Below are 24,555 nucleotides of genomic sequence, written 5' to 3'. Positions count from 1 at the left end.
CACGACTGGTTGATGAAACACGACTGGTTGATGGTATAATGAAACACGACTGGTTGATGGTATAATGAAACATGACTGGTTGATGGTATAATGAAACATGACTGGTTGATGAAACACGACTGGTTGATGGTATAATGAAACATGACTGGTTGATGGTATAATGAAACACGACTGGTTGATGGTATAATGAAACACGACTGGTTGATGGTATAATGAAACACGACTGGTTGATGGTATAATGAAACATGACTGATTGATGAAACATGACTGGTTGATGGTATAATAAAACATGACTGGTTGATGAAACATGACTGGTTGATGGTATAATGAAACATGACTGGTTGATGGTATAATGAAACACGACTGGTTGATGGTATAATGAAACATGACTGGTTGATGGTATAATGAAACACGACTGGTTGATGGTATAATGAAACACGACTGGTTGATGGTATAATGAAACACGACTGGTTGATGGTATAATGAAACAAGACTGGTTGATGGTATAACGAAACATGACTGGTTGATGGTATAATGAAACATGAATTATTGATGAAACACGACTGATTGATGGTATAATTAAACATGACTGGTTGATGGTATAATGAAACATGACTGATTGATGAAACATGACTGGTTGATGGTATAATGAAACATGACTAGTTGATGGTATAATGAAACACGACTGGTTGATGGTATAATGAAACATGACTGGTTGATGGTATAATGAAACATGACTGGTTGATGAAACACGACTGGTTGATGGTATAATGAAACACGACTGGTTGATGGTATAATGAAACACGACTGGTTGATGGTATAATGAAACATGACTGGTTGATGGTATAATGAAACATGACTGGTTGATGAAACACGACTGGTTGATGGTATAATGAAACACGACTGGTTGATGGTATAATGAAACATGACTGGTTGATGGTATAATGAAACATGACTGGTTGATGGTATAATGAAACACGACTGGTTGATGGTATAATGAAACATGACTGGTTGATGGTATAATGAAACACGACTGGTTGATGGTATAATGAAACACGACTGGTTGATGGTATAATGAAACATGACTGGTTGATGGTATAATGAAACACGACTGGTTGATGGTATAATGAAACACGACTGGTTGATGGTATAATGAAACAAGACTGGTTGATGGTATAACGAAACATGACTGGTTGATGGTATAATGAAACATGACTTATTGATGAAACACGACTGATTGATGGTATAATTAAACATGACTGGTTGATGGTATAACGAAACATGACTGGTTGATGGTATAATGAAACATGACTGGTTGATGGTATAATGAAACATGACTGATTGATGAAACATGACTGGTTGATGGTATAATGAAACATGACTGGTTGATGAAACACGACTGGTTGATGGTATAATGAAACATGACTGGTTGATGGTATAATGAAACACGACTGGTTGATGAAACACGACTGGTTGATGGTATAATGAAACACGACTGGTTGATGGTATAATGAAACACGACTGGTTGATGGTATAATGAAACATGACTGGTTGATGGTATAATGAAACATGACTGGTTGATGAAACACGACTGGTTGATGGTATAATGAAACACGACTGGTTGATGGTATAATGAAACATGACTGGTTGATGGTATAATGAAACATGACTGGTTGATGGTATAATGAAACATGACTGGTTGATGAAACACGACTGGTTGATGGTATAACGAAACACGACTGGTTGATGGTATAATGAAACATGACTGGTTGATGAAACACGACTGGTTGATGGTATAATGAAACATGACTGGTTGATGGTATAATGAAACACGACTGGTTGATGGTATAATGAAACATGACTGGTTGATGGTATAATGAAACATGACTGGTTGATGATATAATGAAACACGACTGGTTGATGGTATAATGAAACACGACTGGTTGATGGTATAATGAAACATGACTGGTTGATGGTATAATGAAACACGACTGGTTGATGAAACACGACTGGTTGATGGTATAATGAAACACGACTGGTTGATGGTATAATGAAACATGACTGGTTGATGGTATAACGAAACACGACTGGTTGATGGTATAACGAAACACGACTGGTTGATGGTATAACGAAACAAGCTAGAGGAAGCAAACTGGAATCCAACAGCTCGAAGTCTTGGATTTCGCACATTTGCGCTGCCTTCTCGTACACAGTCAACAACAAATGTAGAACTAATTGTACTGGTAGAAGAAGCAGTAATAACCAGTTTAATGAGAGCGGTACCGCCCATGACGCCCTGATTATATTCACGGGGGGGGGGGGGGGGAGGGGTTGGGGTTGGGGGGTAAGGAGGGTTTTAGTGTTTTAAAGCAAATATTTTCAGTGACAGCATTGGTACTGTCGAATTCACAAATTAATCACTGAAAAGTAGAAAATAAAACTAAATAGCGGCGTGTGATACGCCGCGGGTCGGCTCGTTGCTTTATATTCTAAGTGTTAAATCCTTCCCATTTACATTCACGAAAAAGCACGGCCACCCACCATACATTTTTTAAAAATTTTACTGTAACACAATACGCTTTAATACAATTAGGTTATTTTCTAGGGGTTAGAACCAATCCAGTACAAATACTTGAGATGTTTGTTCGCGAAAAAGCGCCCCCCCCCCCCCAATACACACACTCCTCCCCACCATCTTGAACCAAGTTGGTAGAGAGAGATTTTTAACGTAACTAACTTTTTAAAAATGTTACACAATGCGCTTTAATACAATTAGTTTCCTTTTCTAAGTGATTTAGGTTACCTACTCACCAATCCAGTGTAAATCATTGTGATTTTATTTAGCGAAAAAGCGCCCCCCCCCCCTGCACCATCTTGATATAAGTCACTGCGTTTTTTTTTACGGTTAAACAATCGTACGATACGTTTTAATACAATTGGTTTCTTTTATAAGTGGTAACGTTTATCGATTCACCAATCTAGTGTAAATTCTTCCCATTTTAATCGCGAAAAAGCGCCCCCCCCCCCATCTAGGAAAAGCTGGGAAGTGTTTTCTTGCTGGTCACTGTTTCTTAAGGGTATATGTTTTACAGTTACACAATCAAGGTAGAAAAATGTTAAATCAGTAGCAATTACATTTCTTAACTTAGACTGTTTCTAATTCAAAACTGAAGTATAAAATCAGCTTTAAAAAATTTTTTGCACCCGATTTGGCGATCCCCGTAGGGTCGGCGCACGGCGCCCCCCCCCCCCCCCCCCCCCAGATACGCCGCTGGGTCTGGATTAAGTCATGTACCAGTGTAAATTTATTCTTTTTTGTCGTGGAGCTAGTATTTTAATATACAGTGATCTGAAATGTACAGGATTTTACAATTTTGTTCGGTGTGATCTACTTGTGGGTTGATAATGAAGATAGGGTCTTGTCACCCTTCACTTGTATATACCACTTTACTGTCTGTATGATTTTCAAGTATCACTTATCTTTTCAGGTTTGTTTGTAGTATGATTAGGTGTTTTGTCACTTTTAGTTTTTTAAATTGTGTAGTGTTTACATTTATTTTGAGTGTTTACTAGATTACCCGCTATTTTTGAAAAGCCTGTGTTTCGGAGTTCATCCATAAATGACGTCAAACCTCAGGCAACATGTTTTTGTATTTTAAAAACACCTATTTCGGCTGAGCGTGAGTCTAAACACTACTATCCGATTATATGCACAGAATTAGATGAACTCTACTTCACCTGCCCAGTTTCCCTCCAAATCCCGACAGGCAGCTTTATGATTCACATCTAAAATGTTTTTACATTGTCATGATGTGTCTCGAACCCGTACCACCCGCATGGTTACCGTTACACTAACATCTCGGCCAGCTGGGCACCTACAATAAATTGCAAATTTTTTGGAGTAATTTATTTAGCATCGTTTACTATTAATAAAGATAATATCTAATTATATCCTATTTTAGCCAATTCCATTTCTATACAAACATAGATTTATATAAAACTAGACGTCCCGGCCAGGCCCTGCACTAGCCTCTGTGAAAAACCTATCTGTAACGGACCTTGACTTCTGCGTTTATTAAGCAGCGTTGACGTTTCACAAACGAACACTTAATTTAAAACCCAACTCTAACTTTAAACTTAACAGTAAACACAACCAACCAAAATCAAAACAATAACGCAAACACAAATGCAAATACAAACCTAAACACAAAAGGAAAAACAAACACAAAAGCAAATACAAACATAAACGCAAACACAAACGCAAATATCAAAGGAAACACAAACACAGAGGTAAACACAAACAAAAAGCAAACATTAAAAAAAACCCGCAAAAAACGCGCCAAATCGAATCCTGCAGGGGCACCAGCGGACGATACTGATTCCATTTAGTGAACGACTATAAAACCCTCAGCTTGTACGCAAATCGAAAGATCGAAGTAAACATAGAGGACATTTAGTAGCGGCTTCTAAATTGTTATTGATTAAAAATAATAAACAGTAAACGTCCAGTGTATAAAATAAACAAAAGGCAATATGTAAAATATCCGATTTTACCAATCCACGCTAATTAAATAATTATTTTTGTTCCAACACCAATACATATTAACAAAACGTATTGTTTTCGTTTAGGCAAGTGTCCATTCGGGCATTCGTCATATTTAGGCAAGTGACCTCCGGGAAACGCCCCCCCCCCCCCCCACCCGCACGGTCTCCTAACGTTACTAACAAAGCTTACCTGAATAATGCTGTAAAGCTCCGAACTAAGAAAGGTTTGAAGAGACTCAAATCTCCAACGTCAGACTTTGGGCAAAAGGTCTGTTCAGATGAGCAGCTCTCTAAGTCAGGTGCCTGCAATGTGTCGATTTATTTATTGCCTTTTTGTCTATCAACGCAGTGGTTCACAAAAAGTGTACATGTCTACCCAGACGTTATATTTTAAAGCACAATTGTAATTTAAAACTAAAAGTAATGTTTTTGATGAAAATAGATTACCCCAAATGTAAGATGATTAAAAGGTCTTTGTTATTAACTTATGGTGACAAACGGATATATAACAAAGAAACAAGCCGTTTTAAATAATCATCAGTAAATAATGATTTGCCAGTAAAGTAGACCTCAGTTGATATAAAAGCCAAACTTTCCCCACATCAATAGAAGCCAAACTTTCATCAGTTGTGACAATGAATTTCCTGTGAAATGGAGATGATAGGATTAATGGAGTAGGGTAGAAATCAGTGTATCATGGTGTCAGTGTATCATTGTGTCAGTGTATCATGGTGTCAGTGTATCATGGTGTCAGTGTATCATGGTGTCAGTGTATCATGGTGTCAGTGTATCATGGTGTCAGTGTATCATGGTGTCAGTGTATCATGGTGTCAGTGTATCATGGTGTCAGTGTATCATGGTGTCAGTGTATCATGGTGTCAGTGTATCATGGTGTCAGTGTATCATGGTGTCAGTGTATCATATCAAGGAAGGTGTGAGAAAAGTGTGAGGAGAAAGGAAGAGGTGGGCGTTCTTAATTAGGAATTATCGCTTTTTTGTAAACGTACTTTTATCTAACACGAGGTAGATGCGTGGTTTGGATTGTGGTTTGTTTCTTAATTAGTCAAATTTAATTAAGACATAAAACACTCAATCTGTCTAATGAAAGAGGAAGGCTAATCAGGCTTATTGGTTTTTTAGCGAACTTTTGTTATGTTTAAAATAGTTTTTTTTCCACACACTCCCATAAGCAACTATACGTGGGATAATGAAATATAATTGGTTGACAAACTTAAAGTTTAATAATATGAAAAAGTATAAATAAACGATATTCCCCTAAGCCTAACCTTTAATCCATAATCAACCTGCGCTCGAAATTTTCGGGTTATCAAAGACAGTCTTGTCGCGTTGGACAATGTCAACCCTTTGGGGAGTCGACAGTCTAAATTAATTCAATGAGAGTTTACATCCCATGTTTTCTCGTGGTAGAGCTGTAGAGCGCATAATTCTATTGAACTAGAACTACAGCTCTACCACGAGAAAACATGGGATGTAAAAGCCATGAGTTCAAATCTTTCAAATCCTGATAGAAAACTGCTTCAACGATTAAAAATGTAGCTGTTAGCCAAACTTTTTCTGTTTATAACATTTGCACGATCGAATGTTCTTAATTAGACGAACTTTGTCCATAAACTAACATAGTGTCTAGTAAAACTGTTCGGCAAGACTTGTTTATTAGTTGTGTAATTACTCAAGTGAAATCTTTAAAAACAAAACATCATTGGTCCTCAAATGCTCACTGTTGCAGTTCTAACACCAGAGTACAGGGTGGTGGTTGTACGGTGGCGAACACAACACTAGTCGTTTGGTGCCATCATTCAAACGGTGTGTAGTGGGTAGATCTGTTTGTTTCTCATGCACGTGGTGTAGGATATTACATGTATTTGTTTCTTTGTGTACTTGGTGTCTGTGTGTTCGTGTCTTGTGTTTTACATGTGTTTGAAAGTCTGCATTTCTCAACTACTAAATACGCTGAACCCATCATATACTCATCCCATTACACGATATCATTATCCTCTTAATGCTGACTGTCGGGAAAACGCGACATACCGATTTTGCGCTTTGTATATGCGCATAGGTACATTTATCCTACTGCTGCCGGTCACTGATTTTTTTGGTACATCCAGACGGTTGTATCGGTACCTACGGTCACGTTGTCAAGTCGAAATTTATGACATCACACTCTCTTGACTAACGCGCATCGTAAATTTTTGGAAATAATTTTTAAGGTGTTTGATTTATCAAAATTATTCGAAGTAATTTTCGTCCATCAAAACTAATTACAATAAAATGTTTTCATCAAAAACATCACTTTTAGTTCTAAATAAGAATTGTGCTTTGAAATATAACGTCCGGGTAGACATTTACACTTTTTGTGAACCACTGCGTTGATAGACAAAAAGGCAATAAATAAGTCGCCACATTGCAGGCACCTGACTTGGAGAGCTGCTCATCTGAACAGACCTTTTGCCCAAAGTCTGACGTTGGAGATTTGAGTCTCTTCAAACCTTTCTTAGTTCGGAGCTTTACAGCATTATTCAGGTAAGCTTTGTTAGTAACGTTAGTAGACCGTGCGGAGAGGAGGGGGGGGGAGGGTCGCGGAAGTTTTAGCTGTAAACTTGATGTGGATGGAGAGACCTACAACACAAACAGGTCGCCATTTCTTGAGATACGCCCATACTGAGCACTGTATCAGGCTGCTCTTCTACCTCGCTGCTGCGTCACTAGCTTCTATGGTAGCTAGAGATATTTTTCTGTTTTTTTCTCTTAATACTTTTTTAAAAGTTTGCTCTTTCAATTATTTTGCTAACGGTGTTCAGTGAAGGAAATACTATTATGGTCAGATATCTGAAAACATAATATTTGACTCTGTGTATGTTTAGTTGAAATAAGCTTGTCCTAGAAGTAGAAACATTCTTGTTATAAATACGTTTGTATAACAGGGATACATATTCTTGTATAAAAAGGATAAATACGCCTGTAAGGCAAGTTTAATTATGAGGCTCGCCAGCTGTAATAACTAGAATCACTATACCCTGAGATGATAGTAGAGTTCATAATTTTCTACGTTCACTTACTACAAAAGAATGTATAATGCCCAGACGACTTACGTTTAGCCATATTTAGCCATATTTAGCCATATTTAGCCATATTTAGCCAGGTACCCGCAAGAGCTGAGATGATCCGTCACAGTGGTGGCGTAGTCAGGATAGTCTCGTGGGGATGAGTTCAAAACTTATATACATATATACATATATATATATATATATATATATATATATATATATATATATATATATATATATATATATATATATATATATATATATATATATATATATATATATATATATATATATATATATATATATATATATATATTTTTTTTTTTTTTTTTTTTTTTTTTTTTTTTTTTTTTTTTATGTGTGTGTGTGTGTGTGTGTGTGCGTAGCGCGCACGTGCCCAGATTATAAACCAGTAAAAGTACATTTAAAATTACTCCAATACAGTCTAGTTCAACTTTTTAAGTTGACTATTTCATAATTAGTCTACTTAATAATTAGTCAATTAATCTATTCTCGGAAGTAGTATTTCACAGATATGGGTTAACCGTCTATGGAAAAGGAAGCGTTCACTGTACCAGCTAAGTGTAAGACATTGTCGGCGCAAAAATAGAATAGTTTCGATTAGGGGCGCTAATATTAAACGAATTTCTAGAATTTGTTGACTTGCTTGTACTCATGTGACAAATCGTTTGTTGTCTTTCTGCAGTATGAAAATTAAATTTTCGAAAGCTTACCCAAAATCTGACTTTCTACACCACGATAGTTCAAACAAAATAAAAACACAATATTTGCAAAAATCTTTGCAGTAAGCCAAACAGTTCCAGCTATGTAACACAAAAACACACACAAAAACACACACAAAAACACACACAAAAACACACAAAAACACACATAAAACACACACAAAAACACACACAAAAACACACAAAAACACACATAAAACACACACAAAAACACACACAAAAACACACACAAAAACACACAAAAACACACACAAAAACGCACAAAAACACACACACACACACAAACACAACAAAACCCATACATTGTAAAAACTTAATCAATTCCAGTGTTCCTTTTAGACTTTTTTTCTCCGGGTGGGGGGAGGGGGGTGAAGGTGCAGTTGATATTTTCGTGGGGGGGGGGGCGGACTAATTTTCCGGGGAGCGGACACATGTAAAAGTATATATATTCTATATAAATTCCGTCTCGTTCTGGGTGGTTGTTGGGGTAGGGCGGTAGAGTTTTTTTTTTTGGGTGGGGGGGGGGGGCGGGGATTCAATTCCTTTTTTTTCTGACTTTCTAGACTGTTTTCCTATTTGTAATTTCCTGTCTATATATATAACCTAATACGTTTCTATCCCCCAAAACAGTGTTAAAGATTCTTTCTCAAAACTCGCTCCGGTTGACCACATATTAGACAGCTAGGCCTACCCACGTTCAGCCAACCCATCCCAGTTCGGCATCCCTTAACTGATCTAACCTTGCCCAGTTTTCAATTGGTCTACTGCTTTCCAGATTGTTATACATTAATTTAGAGCAATAATAAAAATCGTAAGTTAGATCTACAGTAAAATTCCCATCGCAATGGTATACAATGTTGTTCTAGAGGCTGCCAGGCTTAAGTGTTTAGTGTTTAAGTCTTAAATAATATCGACGCAAGTCAATAGCTGTGACTTAAAGTAAAACATAGTCATTTTAGGCAACACACTCCAGCCAAGCAGAAACTTTTGTTCCATCATTGAGTGACATTGTAACAACTGTTTTTATTTATATTTGTTGTTATAAAATGTTAACACACATGTTTATTAACTGATTTCCCCAGAGATGATTGCCACGAAGCTGTGTCTGTTGCTTCTGCTACTCCTGACTGTGAGCAACCACGTAGAAGGCCGCGGCGGCAAAGGACGGTCAGGCGATGACAATGACGATGAGCCGGCGAACGAAGGATGCGTAAAGAAGGAAAAGTTGGAGGAAATACAAAATTATCTGAGACTAGCCCGGAGAGCTATCAAAAAAGCGTTGGGAGACTTGTAGGATTACCAACCCTGTTTATTAAAGCTGACAATAAAGTTGTCCTACAATCACAATTGTTCTTGTCACTGTTACTTGACGTCACTGCAGACACAATTCATGTACGTTAACGTGGACGGAAAACAAAAACTCTACTGAGTAAAAGTTGGCTGTATGTGTGGGTGTCAGTATTTGCGCGAAATCTAAATAAACACCATGCCACCATTTAAACACGAAACCATGACACCACGACACCACAACACCTTGACAGGGAGAATATATGGGTTTTGGGCAGGGAGAATATATGGGTTTTGGGCAGGAAGATTATATGAAGCACTCATTAAACATTGTAAATGTCAACGATTGTTTTCCTCATACGCAACAGTGAATACACTGTGTTGAGTGAAACTGCTCGGCATAAACGGCTAATTGGCTACCTTATTTGACTGGTGTGTTGTGATCAAGTCAGGGGTTCTCACAAATCGTGTGTCTAGAGCGGTTAGATGCGAGGACAAAAACGATGTTTTGTAACATGATGAGTGACTTCTTTCTGTAATCAGGTTAACATATGAATTATTATTGATAATGAACAGCCTAATTGAACAAACTACTACTTGGTCTCTTGATATTCAATGTGATAACATTTTTCAGAAATTTAAACGATTAAGGGATAGGCTCCATGTTACGGGTCAGATGTAGGTTAGATTAGAATAGGTTAGAATAGTCTAGAACTAGGGGAGAGTGCCTGTGTGAGTGGAGTTCACCTTGCTGTGTAGTTACCCTTGTATGTTTATGTATTGTAATCCCAAGGTCGAATGCGGGTATAAAAGGGCGAGTGAACGATTGTGGGGGCAGTCAGCGGGTTAGTAGCAGTTAGGACGAGGGCTGTTCTAGTACGCTTGAATGCATTGAGACGAATAAAAGTAGTAAAGTTAGACACGAAGCGTTGTTGTTGATTTGAAACGAAGGCAGAACGTAACACTCCAGAAAAAACCAACTTCTCAATTAAAACGTTTTACTGATTTATTTGTGTATATCCAAGTTAGGGTAGTCAAAGGAAAATATTTGCAACCATCAGGGACTCACTTGAAAATATGGTTGCCATGGCAACGGCTGCCATCTTGAAAAAAAACATTGTACATTGAATTGACACTTAGTCATCAAACCTTAAGGATAGTACTTCTAGTAATACTATACTCGAGCCTATATTCCCGTTGAGAAGCGATACAGACCCTCCTACCGGTTGAATTAACACTTTACAGGTTAATACTATTATTACGGTACAAATGTACCCTGTTACCATTGACATCACATAACCGTACACACTACTTGATATACACCACATACACACATTTCACATCACATCATGTATGCAGATAATTCACGGCACACTTCTGAGATAATGCACATTTAAAAGAACAGACGTATACGAATAGCATGTTATAGGAATATAATTTCCCTTTAAAAAAAAACAATTATTACGTGACTGTGTGGTTGCTAAAATAAAATTTTAAAATTTCTGCTTTACTTGCAAAAGTTCCTGTGGTGAGGACCGTCATGGCGGTAACAACAACAACAACAGTCGACTGTTTGCGTGTGCAGAGCACTTGGTTTACTTTACACATGGAAAGATTTACTTTATACATCTGAAGTAGAGCATACGTAAGATATTATGACACAACTCAAAAGTAACGACAGGTCAGACCTGACGTGACACACTTGTGATATGATGACACACTTGTGATATGACGACACACTTGAGATATGCTGACACACTTGTGATATGATGACACGTCTGAGATGTGATGACACACTTGTGATATGACGACACACTTGAGATTTGCTGACACACTTGAGATATGACGACACACTTGAGATATGATGACACACTTGTGATATGATGACACACTTGTGATATGATGACACGTCTGAGATATGATGACACACTTGTGATATGACGACACACTTGTGATATGCTGACACACTTGTGATATGATGACACACTTGAGATATGCTGACACACTTGAGATATGATGACACACTTGTGATATGATGACACACTTGTGATATGATGACACACTTGTGATATGATGACACGTCTGAGATATGATGACACACTTGTGATATGATGACACGTCTGAGATATGATGACACACTTGTGATATGACGACACACTTGTGATATGCTGACACACTTGTGATATGATGACACACTTGAGATATGCTGACACACTTGAGATATGCTGACACACTTGAGATATGCTGACATACTTGTGATATGATGACACACTTGTGATATGCTGACACACTTGTGATATGATGACACACTTGAGATATGCTGACACACTTGAGATATGCTGACACACTTGAGATATGCTGACATACTTGTGATATGATGACACAGTTGTGATGATATACCATCGTTATAAGAACAACGAAGAGGTCGCACCATGGAGTAAATCAGATCAATACCACACGTAGATTGAGTTCAACCCGCTTTATTTTATTAATACAGTTTGTGTTTTCACAGATGGCAATACACATTTCTGGGCTTTTATCTAGGCGATGTTAGTTTTTTCAATCTGACCAAAGGTCAGCTGAGTTGAACTCAGCTAAAAGATGAACCTGCACTGGTTGGCGCTGCTGTCAGTGTTCTGGTGGTGTTGGTTGGCGGGAGCTGACAGGAAATCTTTATCAGCTGGTGAGCTTTCATTGTTTACTTTTTGTACACAAACACTCGCATGACGTGGATAATTTGACAGTTCAATTTAGTACACAACTGGGTACACTCGCATGACGTGGATAATGTGACACTTCAATTTAGTACACAACTGGGTACATACGCATGACAAGGATAATGTGACAGTTTAATTAAGTGCGAGCATACCACCACTCACACCATATCACCATCCACACTAATCCCCAAGCCACAGTAAAAAAGCGTGTTATATGTCTAGACCACCACATATGTATTATATGTCTAGACCACCACATATGTATTATATGTCTAGACCACCACATATGTATTATATGTTTAGACCATCACACATGTGTTATATGTTTAGACCATCACACATGTGTTATATGTTTAGACTATCACACATGTATTATATGTTTAGACCACCACATATGTATTATATGTTTAGACCATCACACATGTGTTATATGTTTAGACTATCACACATGTATTATATGTTTAGACCATCACACATGTATTATATGTTTAGACCACCACATATGTATTATATGTTTAGACCATCACACATGTGTTATATGTTTAGACCATCACACATGTATTATATGTTTAGACCATCACATATGTATTATATGTTTAGATCATCAGACATACAGAACTCGGTAGATCTCATGGTTACACGGTGCAACAAGACATTAATCAGCGTTAATCAGCTCGTCGTGAGCACAACACTTGCTCTAATCCCAAACGTTAATCTGTTAATCCAGACCACAATACTTGCTCTAATCCCAACTCACACACGAACTTGTGTGTCGTGAATGACTGCACAGCTTGGGATATTTGTCTTGTCAAGTCTACACTGAAATTACTTTAACGCTGATCTATACTCCCCCCCCCCCACACACAGATACAGACACAGACACACTCTTATAAAGGCGATGATACCGGTTTAACAAAATATTTTATGAAATACCTGACGTTTTGTTGTTTTTTTTGTCTGTAATATTCCTGTAACATATGCGCGCGCACGCACACGCACGAACGCACACACACACACATACACACACTCTTGTCACCATTTAAAACCTAACTGTAAAAACTTAATTGGCCCCACACACCTCACCTGGCCCCACACACCTCACCTGGCCCCACACACCTCACCTGGCCCCACACACCTCACCTTGCCCCACACACCTCACCTGGTCCCACACACCTCACCTTGTCCCACACACCCCACCTGGCCCCACACACCCCACCTGGCCCCACACACCTCACCTGGTCCCACACACCTCACCTTGTCCCACACACCCCACCTGGCCCCACACCTGGCCCCACACACCCCACCTGGCCCCACACACCTCACCTGGCCCCACACACCTCACATCTGGCCCCACACACCCCACCTGGCCCCACACCTGGTCCCACACACCTCACCTGGCCCCACACACCTCACCTGGCCCCACACACCTCACCTGGCCCCACACACCACACCTGGCCCCACACACCTCACCTTGTCCCACACACCTCACCTGGCCCCACACACCTCACCTGGCCCCACACACTTCACCTTGTCCCACACACCTCACCTTGTCCCACACACCCCACCTGGCCCCACACACCTCACCTTGTCCCACACACCTCACCTGGTCCCACACACCTCACCTTGTCCCACACACCTCACCTGGCCCCACACACCCCACCTGGCCCCACACACCTCACCTTGTCCCACACACCTCACCTTGTCCCACACACCTCACCTTGTCCCACACACCTCACCTGGCCCCACACACCTCACCTTGTCCCACACACCTCACCTTGTCCCACACACCCCACCTGGCCCCACACACCTCCCCTTGTCCCACACACCTCACCTGGCCCCACACACCTCATCTTGTCCCACACACCTCACCTGGCCCCACACACCTGGCCCCACACACCTGGCCCCACACACCTGGCCCCACACACCTCACCTGGCCCCACACACCTCATCTTGTCCCACACACCTCACCTGGCCCCACACACCTGGCCCCACACACCTGGCCCCACACACCTGGCCCCACACACCTCACCTTGTCCCACACACCTCATCTTGTCCCACACACCTCACCTTGTCCCACACACCTCACCTGTCCCTACACACCTCACCTGGCCCCACACACCTGGCCCCACACACCTCACCTGGTCCCACACACCCCACCTTGTCCCACACACCTCACCTGGTCCCACACACCCCACCTTGTCCCACACACCTCACCTGTCCCTACACACCTCACCTGGCCCCACACACCTGGCCCCACACATCTCACCTGGTCCCACACACCTGGTCCCACACACCTCACCTGGCCCCACACACCTCACCTTGCCCCACACACCTCACCTTGTCCCACACACTCACCTGGCCCTACACACCTTACCTTGTCCCACACACCTCCCCTTGTCCCACACACCTCCCCTTGCCCCATACACCTCACCTCAACACAGGCATATCCACCGTGTCACTCACCTTGATGCTTTGTTCTCCAGAGCTGACCCCACCCCAAATCAGGAAACCTGACTCACAGAAGAGAAGAGTCATCAAAGAAGGGAGAGGGGCGGTCATACAATGCGAGGCCGACGGTTACCCACCACCTACGTAAGCTGGACGGATTTTTGAAACAGTTACTGGATAATCTAGTACAATGTTCATTTGGAAAGTAACATTATGCATTTTTTAACGCGACACACGAACATTTTTATATATGAACACAGCACTTATTCTATTATCATAAAAACTGTGCCCTGTCAAAACGGCCGGGGACAAATCGGCCCCGTCAAAACGGCCCCGTTAATTTGACCCCGTCAAATCGACCCCCGACAAAACGACCCAGTCAAAATAGCCCCGTCAAAAGGGCCCCGACTTATTGGCTCCCGTCAAATGGGCTCCCGTCATATTGACTTGCGACATATAGGCTCCCGACAAATGGGCTCCCGATATTTAGGCTCCCGACAAATGGACTCCCGACATATTAACCCCTGACAAATAGGCTCAGAACATATTGGCCCCCGACAAAGCGGCTCTCGACATATTGGCTCCCGACATAAGGGCTCAAGACAAATGGGCTCCCGACAAATGGGCTCACGACATATTGGCTTTTGACAAAATGACTCCCGACATATTGGCTCCAGACCAATGAATGGCATGACCACCATTGGCATAAAAGTAATCATTTTGCCCCAGAGTTTGTTCCAGGCCTCTCTTCTGGAGGGCTTCGCCCCCCCCCCCCGAAATATTCTACCGCCCCCCCCCCCCCCACCGAATAAAATGAAATTTATATAATTTATATAGAAAATATATACTTTTAACAGCGTCCCCCCCCCCCCCCGAAGAAAGTCTACCGTGCCCCCCCCCCCCCCCCAAAAAAATTCTACATACAATTCTGCTAATATTCTACATGCAATTTTGCTGAAATTCTACAAACAATTCTGTTAAAATTCTACATGCAATTCTGCTAAAATTCTACACACAATTCTGCTGAAATTCTACATACAATTCTGCTAAAATTCCACATACAATTCTGCTATTATATGCTGAGTGACTTCCATTCCAGGTACCAGTGGTTGAGAAACGACGTTGCCATTGACGACAACGGGGACTACATCAAAGCCTTCAGCAACGGCACGCTGGTGTTTAAAGACTTCAAGATGAGGGACGGTGGGGTTTTCCAGTGTCAGGCTAAAAATAAATGTGGAACTTCCGTCTCTGTGAAATTTCCGATTTTGGCTAGTGCATATATAGACGAAAGCTTTCTAGGTGTGTACAGCTAGATATGTATAGCTAGGTGTGTATAGCTAGATGTGTATAGCTAGGTGTGATAGATAGATGTGTATAGCTAGATGTGTATAGCTAGGTGTGTATAGCTAGGTGTGTATAGCTAGATGTGTATAGCTAGATGTGTATAGCTAGGTGTGTATAGCTAGATGTGTATAGCTAGGTGTGATAGATAGATGTGTATAGCTAGGTGTGATAGATAGATGTGTATAGCTAGGTGTGATAGATAGATGTGTATAGCTAGATGTGTATAGCTAGGTGTGTATAGCTAGGTGTGATAGATAGATGTGTATAGCTAGATGTGTATAGCTAGGTGTGTATAGCTAGATGTGTATAGCTAGGTGTGATAGATAGATGTGTATAGCTAGATGTGTATAGCTAGGTGTATATAGCTAGGTGTGTATTGTGTGTGTATAGCTAGGTTGTATAGATATGTTTGTATAGCTAATTGTGTATAGCTAGGTTTTATAGCTAGGTTTATATAGCTAAGTGTATAGCTAGGTTTGTATAGCTAGGTGTATGGCTAAGTTTGTATAGCTAGGTTTATATAGCTAGGTGTATAGCTAGGTTTGTATAGCTAGGTGTATAGCTAGGTTTGTATAGCTAGGTGTATAGCTAGGTTTGTATAGCTAGGTGTATGGCTAGGTTTGTATAGCTAGGTGTATAGCTAGGTTTGTATAGCTAATTATGTATAGCTAGGTTTTATAGCTAGGTTTGTATAGCTAGGTGTATAGCTAGGTTTGTATAGCTAGGTGTATAGCTAGGTTTGTAAAGCTAGATCAGTTGTTTTCAATCTAAAGATGATGTTTAATAACCGAATACATTCATATATATATACATATATATATATATATATATATATATATATATATATATATATATATATATATATATATATATATATATATATATATATATATATATATATATATATATATATATATATATAGATATATATATATATACATATATATATATATATATATATATATATATATATATATATATATATATATATATATATATATATATGCATATATCCAGGTGGGATCAACCCTATTGACGTGAGCGTGACAGAGGGCACACCAACCCACCTGTACTGTGTTCACGCCCCTGATGGTGCCGGAAATTTTTTAGTTCGCTGGTACAGGGACGTCAGCAGACAGGAAGTGGACATCACCAGCAGAGTCGGCACCGACAGCAATGGTGGGTCATGGTTATATATAACAGTAGGGTTGGTGGGTCATGGTTGTATAACAGTAGGGTTGGTGGGTCATGGTTATATATAACAGTAGGGTTGGTGGGTCATGGTTATATATAACAGTAGGGTTGGTGGGTCATGGTTGTATAACAGTAGTTTTGGTGGGTCATGGTTATATATAACAGTAGGGTTGGTGGTTCATGGTTATATAACAGTAGGGTTGGTGGGTCATGGTTATATGTTACAGTAGGGTTGGTGGGTCATGGTTATATAACAGTAGGGTTGGTGGGTCATGGTTATATGTAACAGTAGCAGGGTGTTGTTAAAATAAATTGTAGATTGCTACGATTTCTAACCTTCACAAAATAATTCTTAGAAAGACATTGGATTTAAGAATAGGGACATTACACATCATATGACGTATGTTTCAGGTACAGACTATGTGACGTATGTTGCACACTATACGTACACACTATATGACGTATGTTGCAGGTACACACCATATGACGTATGTTACAGGTACACACCATATGACGTATGTTGCAGGTACACACCATATGACGTATGTTACAGGTACACACCATATGACGTATGTTGCAGGTATACACTATATGACGTATGTTACAGGTACACACCATATGACGTATGTTGCAAGTACACACCATATGACGTATGTTGCAGGTATACACTATATGACGTATGTTGCAGGTATACACTATATGACGTATGTTACAGGTACACACCATATGACGTATGTTGCAGGTACACACCATATGACGTATGTTGCAGGTATACACTATATGACGTATGTTGCAGGTACACACCATATGACGTATGTTGCAGGTATACACTATATGACGTATGTTGCAGGTACACACCATATGACGTATGTTGCATGTATACACTATATGACGTATGTTGCAGGTATACACTATATGACGTATGTTGCAGGTACACACCATATGACGTATGTTGCAGGTACACACCATATGACGTATGTTGCAGGTACACACTATATGACGTATGTTGCAGGTACACACTATATGACGTATGTTGCAGGTACACACCATATGACGTATGTTGCAGGTACACACTATATGACGTATGTTGCAGGTACACACCATATTGCGTATGCCGTCAATGAAGACGCGGGGGAGTACGTGTGTGGACTGGCGCCCTACAACAACCCACACGCCACGGCCATTTATCTCTTTGACGTCATACACGTCACAGTCATAGGGGGGAAGACAGGTACGTCACAGTCATAGGGGGGAAGACAGGTACGTCACAGTCATAGGGGGGAAGACAGGTACGTCACAGTCATAGGGGGGAAGACAGGTACGTCAAGATGATTACAGAATTGTTTAGTAAATTCCAGATTTTATTCAGTATTAATGGGTTCCCTTCATTACTTGGGTAAAGTTAAAACGCTGACCACACAGACATCCAATCGACCCATTGAATACTGCGTGTAGACACGTCCCATTTCATCTAACTGACCATGTACTCAACTGTCGACACGTCCCATTTCATCTAACTGACCATGTACTCAACTGTCGACACGTCCCATTTCATCTAACTGACCATGTACTCAACTGTCGACACGTCCCATTTCATCTAACTGACCATGTACTCAACTGTCGACACGTCCCATTTCATCTAACTGACCATGTACTCAACTGTCGACACGTCCCATTTCATCTAACTGACCATGTACTCAACTGTCGACACGTCCCATTTCATCTAACTGACCATGTACTCAGCTGTCGACACGTCTCGTTTCATCTAACTGACCATGTACTTAACTTTCGACACGTCCCATTTCATCTAACTGACCATGTACTCAACTGTCGACACGTCCCATTTCATCTAACTGACCATGTACTCAACTGTCGACACGTCCCATTTCATCTAACTGACCATGTACTCAACTGTCGACACGTCCCATTTCATCTAACTGACCATGTACTCAACTGTCGACACGTCCCATTTCATCTAACTGACCATGTACTCAACTGTCGACACGTCCCATTTCATCTAACTGACCATGTACTCAACTGTCGACACGTCCCATTTCATCTAAATGACCATGTACTCAACCTTTAACCACAGAGCTGATGAAGCCCAACAAGGAACATGTTTCCACAGTGGTCAAAGGCACACTTGGTCAGCGCGTGGAACTGGAGTGTTTCTTCTCGGGCTAGTAGGTCAAGGTTTTCTTTTTAGACTAGCAGGTCAAGGGTTTCTCCGGGGGCACGTAGGTCAAGGTTGTATTCTTGGGTTAGTAGGTCAAGTTTTTCTTCAAAAACTCCTCTGCCTAACAGAACCTAAAAGCCTCCTAACCTGTACATTTAAAAACATTTACTTTCGGGTTTTAATAAGATGGTTCAAGTCTTACTCTGGTGTAGATTAGCCAACGTTTGGAACTTTAAGAAAACCTAAGACAGCACAATGTAGCAACCCTCTCCGTCTCAAACTCCTGAAACATTTAGACAAAATTTCTCATGGTTAATACATAGAGTAGTTTTTCCTGATTGTATTTAGAGGCTGGGACTTACAGAGGTTAGGGTTAGGGTTAGGGTTAGCCCTAGTATGTTCAAGTACTGTAAAACCATGTTAGATAACCAACAAAACAAGATCTACTTAGCTCCCCTTGAGTGGAAGAAATAAATCGACCCCCCTCCCACCCCTCCCACCCCCACGTCATTTCAGCCCAGAACCTGATATCACGTGGAAGGACAATCAACAACAGGTCATCCAGGAAGGTCACGGTCATTACGTCATCGACGATTTCGGCCGGAAGTTGAGAATTGAACAGCTGAGAGAGGAGGACGAGGGGACGTACTCATGCACGGCCAGAAACGGTGCCGGGTCGGACGATGCCAGGATCTTCCTCAATGTCACAAGTAGGTGGTGTAGTGACAAGTACGTGGTGTAGTGACAAGTACGTGGTGTAGTGACAAGTACGTGGTGTAGTGACAAGTACGTGGTGTAGTGACAAGTACGTGGTGTAGTGACAAGTACGTGGGGACGGTGTAGTGACAAGTGGGGACGGTGTAGTGACAAGTACGTGGTGTAGTGACAAGTACGTGGTGTAGTGACAAGTACGTGGGGACGGTGTAGTGACAAGTACGTGGTGTAGTGACAAGTACGTGGTGTAGTGACAAGTACGTGGTGTAGTGACAAGTACGTGGTGTAGTGACAAATACGTGGTGTAGTGACAAGTAGGTGGGGACGGTGTAGTGACAAGTACGTGGTGTAGTGACAAGTACATGGTGTAGTGACAAGTACGTGGTGTATTGACAAGTACGTGGTGTAGTGACAAGTACGTGGTGTATTGACAAGTACGTGGTGTAGTGACAAGTACGTGGTGTATTGACAAGTACGTGGTGTAGTGACAAATACGTGGGGACGGTGTAGTGACAAGTAAAAGTGTAGTGACAAGTACGTGGGGACCAGGGGCGTAGCGAGGGGGGGGGGGCGGGGGGTGCGGACCGCACCGGGTGACACCATTTAGGGGGTGACACCAAGGCAAAAAATAGCAAAATATATAGAGAAAAACTTGAGGAGGTGGTGCAAATCGAAAACTTGAGGGGGGGGGGGGGGGGTGCAAATCGAAAACTTGAGGGGGGGGGGGGTGCAAATAGAAAATTTGAAAGTTTGTCCATGGGAAGGGTCGCTACGCCTCTGGGGGGGGGGTGACACCATTAAGTGCCGCACCGGGTGACACCCGACCTCGCTACGCCACTGGTGGGGACGGTGTAGTGACAAGTACGTGGGGACGGTGTAGTGACAAGTACGTGGTGTAGTGACAAGTACGTGGGGACGGTGTAGTGACAAGTAAAAGTGTAGTGACAAGTACGTGGTGTAGTGACAAGTAGGTGGTGTAGTGACAAGTACGTGGTGTAGTGACAAGTACGTGGTGTAGTGACAAGTACGTGGTGTAGTGACAAGTAGGTGGTGTAGTGACAAGTACGTGGTGTAGTGACAAGTACGTGGTGTAGTGACAAGTACGTGTGGACGGTGTAGTGACAAGTACGTGGGGACGGTGTAGTGACAAGTACGTGGTGTAGTGACAAGTACGTGGTGTAGTGACAAGTACGTGGTGTAGAGTCAGCGCGTCATCGAGTCGTTAAGTCATTGACTCACACAGTCATTTAGTTATGTGGCAGTGAGGTCTACTAATCGTTCACATTTTGTTTTCTTGACCGGTGCTCTTGTTAACATTTTTATGACAGTTGCACTTGTAATGTTAACCTTTTTATCACAGGTCCACCTCTGATGTTAACAACACCAGACACTTCACTGGAAAAGTTATACAAACTTTCCGGCCAGATGGCCACATTGAAATGTTTTGCCAGGGCCATGGAGGGAGAGAACCTGGAGCCACCTGTGTGGTACAGGAATGGGGAGCTGCTCACTACAGGTGTGTGGGGTGTGTGGGTGAGGTGTGGTGTGAGGTGTGTGTGGGTGTGTGGGGTGTGTGTGGGTGAGGTGTATGTGTGGGTGTGTGGGTGAGGTGTGGTGTGTGTGGGGGTGAAGTGTGTGTGTGGGGTGAGCTGTGTGTGGGTGAGGTCTGTGTGTGGGTGAGGTGTGTGTGTGGGTGAGGTGTGTGTGTGTGTGGGGGGGGGGGGGTGAGTTGTTTGTGGATGAGGTATGTGTGTGTAGTCATTCAATGTTTAAAGTTGATTTCTATTTCAAGTGGACATGTCACTTTCTCGCTGCTGTGGTACCACTTCTATCCCAGCATTCCTCAACGTTTTTTCAGAAAATGTTTGAAACAAACACTTTTAATACCTTTTGTACACGTCTATTTTTAAAAAAAATGAAACCTACTTTAGAATACAAATTTAAATTCTTAAACTGGAACTTCTACATCCAAAGTAACCCGTAAACGGCGATTTAAAGAAAATTGTCATTCAACAATTTCAGTAGTAGTAATTTACACAAAGACCCCAACTTTTACTGCCGCTGTCATTTAGCACTAAAACTTCCGTTCGGGACCTACTGATGCATACGACAGGGGAAGTAGAGTCGACGTGTTTCACGTCATCTTTTGTTTCCTTTCCTTCCACGACAGAGACGTTCCCTGACCAGACCAGGTACAGTTTTGATGCTGACGGCACCGAGCTGACCATCAAGGATCTGGACAAGTGTAAAGACACCGCATGCTTCCAGTGTAACATCAGCAACAGTGAAGGTTACATCTTTTATGACGGTTTTCTCAAGGTCGTTGGTAAGATACTTATATATATATATATATATATATATATATATATATATATATATATATATATATATATATATATATATATATATATATATATATATGTACATGTATATATATGTATTACATAAACCATGAAAGAATGTGAAGACCAAGAGAGAATCCAGCGTTTTGACTTCACCAAAATGGACTTTATAGATGTCTCCAAATCCTGAGAAGTGGGTTTGGTTGTAGAGATACAATTTAAAATTATATTTACGTCCATTTTGAATTTCAGACCCAGAGCACTCAGGCTAACCACGTTCTGGAAAAAAAAATTTCGACATAAAAAATTTAAACAAATAAATGTAGAAATTATTCAAAACTTGTAAACCGTTTTAATTCTATTTATTCGAATTTCTGTATGTACGTCTATCCTTCTGTCTCTGTCAGTTTGGTTGCAGAAGTTGATTGTATTCTTCATTTATTTCTGTGCAGACGTTGAAAGTAGCTTTCCACCAGTCAGATGAACTTTAGTGATTCTAATTATCAGGAGCAATTATTTAATTATATAAACATAATTAAAAATGTAAGATTTTTACAATTGCAAGAGGGTATGGGAACATTGAATTAAAATTTTAAACATTGAAGACGACTCGAAACCCATATCACAAAAATAAATACACCACTATTTGCATGTAATACATTATATATATATATATATATATATATATATATATATATATATATATATATATATATATATATATATATATATATATATATATATATATATATATATATATATATATATATATATATATATATATATATATATATATACAGAGAGAGAGAGAGAGTGAGATAGTTTTGTTAAGAAAAAAAAAATTACAGCTCCTCAGTTCCAAAACTTTTTGGATAATAAGAGGAATTAATCACTCAGATTCTTTTCCAATTAATATTAACTTGGTTGTTTCCCTTTGTCCATAAAATTTCTTGCAAAAACTTTTTGGATAATAAGAGGAATTAATCAAGCTCAGATTCTTTTGCAATAAATATTAACTTCGTTGTTTCCCTTTGTCCATAAAATTTCTTGCAAAAACTTTTTGGATAATAAGAGGAATTAATCAAGCTCAGATTCTATTGCAATAAATATTAACTTCGTTGTTTCCCTTTGTCCATAAAATTTCTTGCAAAAACTTTTTGGATAATAAGAGGAATTAATCAAGCTCAGATTCTTTTGCAATAAATATTAACTTCGTTGTTTCCCTTTGTCCATAAAATTTCTTGCAAAAACTTTTTGGATAATAAGAGGAATTAATCAAGCTCAGATTCTTTTGCACTAAATATTAACATGGTTGTTTCCCTTTGTCCATAAAATTTCTTGCAAAAACTTTTTGGATAATAAGAGGAGTTAATCAAGCTCAGATTCGTTTCCAATAAATATTAACTTGGTTGTTTCCCTTTGTCCAAAAAATTTCTTGCAAAAACGTTACATATTATACTAGTGATTGCCTGAGTTACTTTCACAAAATATTTCCCCATGTTGGGGTAGGGGGGGGGGGGGCGCTAGTTAATGTACTGTATACATTTTGTGTTTAATTAAAATGATATATTTGGCTTTCAATATAATGAGCGGGGGGGGGGGGGGTTGTAAATTGTATCAGTGTGTCCTTCGCTGCCCGCGCGGTCATGTGACAAGGAACATCATCAGCTCCCCATCAGCACTTTGGTGTCTATCTTTGTTTTAAAGAGCGCCCTACACGAGTTCGTTGGGCTGCTTCAGTCTATTACTTAACCCAATCAGGTCGGTAGTTCGACCGGTGGCTCCCACGAGAGCCCTGCAACACTCCTTAAATCTGCCAGTCGACTAAGGTGTTTAGCCAGTGTTTCTTCCAGGCATCTCTCCCCCCCCCCTCCCAAAAAAGCCTACCGCTCCACCTCCATCCACAAAATTTTCAACTGATTTAATTTTGTTATCTCCCATTAGCTTCGAAACCTTTTAATTAATTTTTAATGATTA

At 40.5% G+C, this 24,555-nt stretch overlaps 2 protein-coding genes and 1 long non-coding RNA gene across 3 annotated transcripts in view; 2 read left to right on the top strand and 1 right to left on the bottom strand.

The window, feature by feature from the left end:
- LOC131928685 (uncharacterized) overlaps positions 1-4,871 on the bottom strand; it is a 9,549-nt gene extending 4,678 nt beyond the window's left edge. The window contains exon 1 of the mRNA XM_059284773.1: positions 4,736-4,871. The gene's annotated coding sequence lies outside the window, so the exon portion shown is untranslated. The remainder of the gene's footprint in view (positions 1-4,735) is intronic.
- A 2,076-nt stretch (positions 4,872-6,947) lies between these two features.
- Positions 6,948-9,700, top strand: LOC131928690 (uncharacterized). Its single transcript, XR_009383821.1, has 2 exons — positions 6,948-7,086; positions 9,436-9,700. It is a non-coding gene; the product is annotated as an uncharacterized LOC131928690 (long non-coding RNA).
- Positions 9,701-12,139: 2,439 nt separating this feature from the next.
- LOC131928673 (neuroglian) lies at positions 12,140-22,850 on the top strand. The gene is made up of 10 exons (XM_059284752.1): positions 12,140-12,323; positions 14,841-14,949; positions 15,905-16,107; positions 17,170-17,331; positions 18,440-18,577; positions 19,439-19,529; positions 20,039-20,232; positions 21,597-21,752; positions 22,407-22,562; positions 22,831-22,850. Exons 1-10 carry the CDS (start codon positions 12,242-12,244, stop codon positions 22,848-22,850), a joined length of 1,311 nt encoding a protein of 436 aa, XP_059140735.1. The 5' UTR covers positions 12,140-12,241.
- The last annotated feature ends 1,705 nt before the right edge of the window (positions 22,851-24,555 follow it).

Source organism: Physella acuta, unplaced genomic scaffold (assembly GCF_028476545.2).
Source record: "Physella acuta isolate Inbredline_101_S28 unplaced genomic scaffold, ASM2847654v3 ptg001531l, whole genome shotgun sequence".
NCBI classification, from domain to species: domain Eukaryota; kingdom Metazoa; phylum Mollusca; class Gastropoda; family Physidae; genus Physella; species Physella acuta.
The sequence above is the reverse complement of the archived record's forward strand: the minus strand, read 5'-3'. Positions and strand labels throughout refer to the sequence as shown.

Bases quoted from the DNA above. Each gene is read 5' to 3' on its own strand.
- LOC131928673 (XM_059284752.1), top strand. From the start codon at position 12,242: ATGAACCTGCACTGGTTGGCGCTGCTGTCAGTGTTCTGGTGGTGTTGG. The intron at 16,108-17,169 runs GTGTGTACAGCT...GCATATATCCAG, and splicing joins TATAGACGAAAGCTTTCTAG to GTGGGATCAACCCTATTGAC. The intron at 18,578-19,438 runs GTACGTCACAGT...CTTTAACCACAG, and splicing joins AGTCATAGGGGGGAAGACAG to AGCTGATGAAGCCCAACAAG.